At 34.2% G+C, this 5,184-nt stretch overlaps 1 protein-coding gene across 1 annotated transcript in view; it reads left to right on the top strand.

Moving 5' to 3' along the window:
• The first annotated feature begins 488 nt into the window (after positions 1-488).
• The window catches only part of LOC109546348 (alpha-tocopherol transfer protein), a 9,253-nt gene continuing 4,557 nt past the window's right edge, over positions 489-5,184 (top strand). The window contains exons 1-2 of the mRNA XM_048668023.1: positions 489-1,256; positions 3,309-3,468. Coding sequence (XP_048523980.1) covers positions 1,175-1,256; positions 3,309-3,468 — 242 coding nt within the window. The 5' untranslated portion in view covers positions 489-1,174. The remainder of the gene's footprint in view (positions 1,257-3,308; positions 3,469-5,184) is intronic.

The following is a 5,184-nucleotide window of genomic DNA, read 5'->3' as shown; positions in this document are numbered from 1 at the left end:
TCATCTCTGGTGAAATCAAGGTCAGGGTTTTTCTGTTGGGAGTAAATATTCGTCTGGTATAAACTGTAAAAAAAATGTATTGGATTTTCTGCCAAAAGTGCTTTGGCAGATGGCACACGAGGTTCACAAATCGAATTTATGGAAAATGTGTGATTTTGCGCGTGCGAATTTTCTGTTTTTCTTACAGCTTAGTTCAGCTTGTGGAAATAGTTGTGCAAGTGGGATCAAATCATGGGCATCATATTCATCGTCGACTGCATGACTGCGTGGACTCTTATTTCACCTCCTTTGCGCAAAATTTGTCTTGGAAGGTTGTTTATATCACCTTCGTGGTCATCGTCAGACTTGTCGCTGTCCTCATCAGTGTCACCTTCGGTACCTCCTAGAGGTTCAATATCAATATCTAACAGCTCAACTCTATCTGAGTGGTTTTCCAATATATCTACGAGCTGAGAAAATGTTTTAACCGTAAGTGAACCTGAACAAATTAATTATAGTCATTACTTTATCAGCTACACAGCCGAAATAACTTTATTATCTGTTAATCGTAGATAAGCCAATATTTTCCATAGCATATGTCAATATAGTCCCCTTTTTCGTCGTAAAATCGATATTCATTCCTTTTTTGTGTAGCAACTTCTATGACGCGCCCTGTATCAAAGCCAATATTTTTTAAACATGCGCGTCAACTGTCTACCTTGCAGGGGAGGATTCCATTTCGAAATAAATAATAGCGGTGAACCAAAAACGCTCTATTTTATCGTTGAGATACAGTAAACTTTTGCTATTTATCATAAATTAAGCATCACTGTTACTCATGAAGCACCGTAAAAGTGTTAAAACCAGTTTTCAACGAAATTAATTTGTATTTTAAATATGCACCCAAGTTTATTCGAATCATCGGTTTATACTAAATAATTCATAAAAAAACGAATATTGAATGTAAATTGGAAATTCAGTGACTTTAATTAACAACCATCGAAACGCATGTTATCAATAAGATATGCTTGAACTGAAGTATTTTAATTAAGATTACATTTAAAAAGTAGAAAGCGAACCGCTGGCTGAAGATTTGTGAAAGTGGAACGCAATTGTGTTGGACTTAGGTTTAACATTAAATATTTACTGTTTGAAGTGACGCGGTCTCCGTGATTTAATAAGAATATCGAGAAAGATGGACCCGTCTAATAAGTCCAGTCACTTGAACATCATTAAAACGTGGTTATCCAAACAGAATCACTTGCCGCAAAACATAAGTAAGTAGTACTCATATACAGGTTATTTACATGAACTATTAAATAAAGTCAAGGTATTTTTTTATTAAATTCTAAATATTAAGAAACAATAACTTATAACGATACTTTCAAACTCTTTTTTTTTAACTCGATGATATAGATTTACGTTACCGGTCAAACACCAATTCAGGTTAAACTGGGTCATCCGAAGACCGATAGGATGAACTAGTTTGTCTTAGTATAAACTAGATTGTCTTAAATTACGATAAGTTAGTGTTTGTATTAACGTATACTATTTCGTCAAAAGCTGAATTAATTTCTACCCGAACAAACGAATTCATCCTATGGTAAATTACTTCGGACTGTTTTAAGTTGTAGGAGTTGGTCTTGATGCTCCAGAAAGTGGATTTTAGAAGATCGCAGCATTTCTATTTTTATGAAATTTATGAGCTAGTCATATTTTAAATCAAATATTAACATTTCAGAAACATATTTGATATCTGCAAACAGAACCATACAGTATATATACAGTATTTAATAGCTCGCAGCTTCCTAATAGACAAGTGCAAATATTTTTTTTCAGAAAAACGTATATTATAAGTCAAGGGCCCGGTGGAAAATGTTGTTGAGGCTCCAACTTGTAGAAAAATAATGGCACGAAATACTGGAAGTGGTGAAAAGGGGTGGTAGTTAAGGGGTTGAAATAGCTTTTGCAAATTGCTGCGCGAAACGTGACCTAACGAAAAACGTCATTATTACAATTAATAATTTTTCAGTATTTATTTATTTATTTATTATTCAATTTTTTTTCGCGCATAAATGATTCAATTTACATGAATATCTGTAAAAGCATGTCTTTTTTCTTAAAGTTAAAGTTTTCATTTCCGCCTGATCTTTGGCTGTTATTTATTTTTTTACTATCTGAAATTCATATCGGTTAGTGCCTATAAATAATTTATTAGGTTGGATTTCGGCTTTTTGCAAGGCGAAAGCAATTTAAAACATATTTTTCTTTATCCAGAGTTTCTAAGCTCACTTATCCAATGACGTGAAATGATGTTCACATTTTTTTACGGCATTTCACATTTTTTTACGGCGTTTTACAATTTTGCGCAGAAACAACTGTTTTTAACAACTTGCTTTGATTAGCTCGAGAGTTCAGTGAAAGTCCTTTGTTAATTTAAATGAGAAATATCAGATTATAAATTTGATTTTGAGTATATCGAATCTTTAAGGCAAAGTGAAATGTCCATTTCACAAAGTTTTTTTTTCACTTAGAGTTCTAAACAAAATTATATGTGTTAGGTTATTTATGAAAAAGTGTAATTCATAGTTGCTTAATTTACGTTTTGCAAAACACTGCTCTGATAATATCTAGTTGGGCCACGCAGTCATCAAATAACAAAATGCACAGAAGAGGCGTCCATTATAACGAATTGATTTGTTATTGATGTTATTTCCAATGATCAATTTTTTCGAAAAAATTATGTAATTTGGTTATAACTGGAAATCCAACTAAGGTATCAAAACGTGCATTTAACCCAAATGAAGTCAATTTGATGCCTTTACAAATAAGTTCAAAGCAATTATACAGTTACATTAAGTTTTTATGGAAACCCTCTACAAAAGAAGGAATGAATTAGAAATCCTCGCCGAACTGAATCGACACAACATGGAATAATTTGAATTATTTTTTTCGTGTTAGCAATTATGTTCTCTACCCATTTACACATAAAATATATTTAAACTCCAAAACCAGTGCTTTTGGAGTACTTTTGGACCTCCAACACTGAGGAGCATATTGTTTTCAGCTCAGATTTCAAATTCATTTCCACGATGGAAATATTTAATTAAAAAAATGAGTAGTTTAAATATGGTTATAGTAGCAAATCTGTTAAAATCTACCTTTTGATACATCTGGAGCAACCCTTGTAACTTTGATCAACGCATTTTAGGCTAGAACACCCAGTATATTCTGAAATCGGGTTTGGTTGGAAACATCTGTAAACATTGTTTCTAAATTATACTGTTTAAAACTTGTGTAAGTTAACCTGTAGAGTGATATATTTTTAGGTGAAGTGTTATTAAATAGATTTCTACACACCTGCAACTATAGCATAGAACAAACGAAAAACTTGATCGAACTTTTCTATACGTTGAGGTCTCAAGCCCCGGAAATTTTTAGTGACAGGGATCCCGCATCGCCAGAAATATTGGAAATTTTTGAAAATTTGTAAGTTTATTGTAATTTTACTATCAGCCAGTACCTGAATGAAACGTACCAGTATGAAATAGAACAGAGACAAAAACATGTTAATTATCACCAATCTTTCTCGATAAGTTTTGGGAAATCCTTTCTTACGCACCATCCAGAGCTGGTGTTTCGCGCTCTCGGTTGGGTGGGACTCCTGCCTCGCTGTTTACCCACTAAGGCCCAAATGTACAATTGCGGTATACATATACCAGGAACAAGCTCTTCTCAGTATATCTTTGTAAAATGGCGGTATAACTTATACCAGTGAAATGAGCCGGATATACTGTAAATAAAGATGTTCCTTTGTTTTATTGGTCAATGAGTGACAGCTTCTTATTTCATAAGCTACACTTTCTTCATATATGGACAACTTTGTCGTACATTTTTAAGAAATTGTGATTTACTACGATGGCGGGAATAAATATGTCTGTATTTGATTCTGATGAAGACGATATATTTGGTAACATGTTGACAGTAACACCTCGGAGACCTAAGGTTTTGAAAAATCGGCAAGTGAATACCAATACCTTGGACTATATTTGTTGGTTAACATTGATAAAAATTATACTTGTTTTAGACCCAATTACTTTATAGAATACACCGGTCTAGAGTTTTTTACTCGGTTTAGAATGCAAATGCAAACCTGTGAGACACTGTTGCATTTGATTATGAATTATCTCAAGTCTCAGACAGAACGGAATAGAGCTATTTCACCAGCAAGTAAATTCCTTCTGAGTTTAAGATTTTATGCCACTCGAAATATGCTCATATCAGTTGGAGTTTTGTAGGAGTAAGCAAAATATTTGCCTGTACAATTGCGAGACAAGTTTCAGAGACTACTGCTCGGTTGCGTCCGAGGAATATGAGATTTCCCGAAAATATTGCCACAAAATCAAAAGTGAAAGAAAACTTCTATAGAGTTCCCAGATTTCCATTGATCGATTGACTGCACGCATGTGAAAATCCAGTCTCCAGTCCTCAGTAAAAAACTCTGAGCGCTTCCTTAATAGCAAAGGATACTTTTCATGGAATGTTCAGACAATTTGCGATTCACAATTGCAAATAATTGTCTTTGTCATGTCATCAATCAATGTCTTACGGTGTGTGGAAAATAAATTTTTCCATATTGTCGTTAGGAATGCGAGTAAACGCCGAGTTATCAAAGATAATTATTGGTGCTACAGCCGTTCTGTATGACATTTGCATTGAAGAGAAGGATGGAGGGGATTGGGATCCACCAATTGAATTGGATTTCAAAAATGTTGGCGCAGATGAGTTACCTTCAACGACAACCGATTGAAATATTTGTATCAATAATAGAATGACGACAAAAATTATATATAATCACTTGGGGTAACAAAAGCTATAACAGAAAACTATATGTTAATTGAAATTTAAGTTAAACCTACAATGTCGTAAAACAACACTTACCAGAATCCGAATCAAATTCAGATTCAGTACCCTCAGCAGAGACACCAACTAAATTCAGCACTCTTTTTCCTAAACTTGCTAATCAGAAAGCTATTATTGAGTATGTCATCGGCCTGACGGCTAATGTGACTCATCCGGGAGAACAAGTTCCCCCTTCAGCAGATCATCATTTTGCCGCCTCGTCACCGTGCAGCGTAAGAATGGAATTGATGTTATCCTCCACCGGATTTAAAGTAAGCTATGCCCGACTGCCAGATGCTTAGC

This window comes from Dendroctonus ponderosae, unplaced genomic scaffold (genome assembly GCF_020466585.1).
Source record: "Dendroctonus ponderosae isolate FM_Combo_2020 unplaced genomic scaffold, Dpon_F_20191213v2 Dpon_F_20191213_7, whole genome shotgun sequence".
NCBI lineage: Eukaryota > Metazoa > Arthropoda > Insecta > Coleoptera > Curculionidae > Dendroctonus > Dendroctonus ponderosae.
This window is presented reverse-complemented; position numbering and strand designations above follow the sequence as displayed.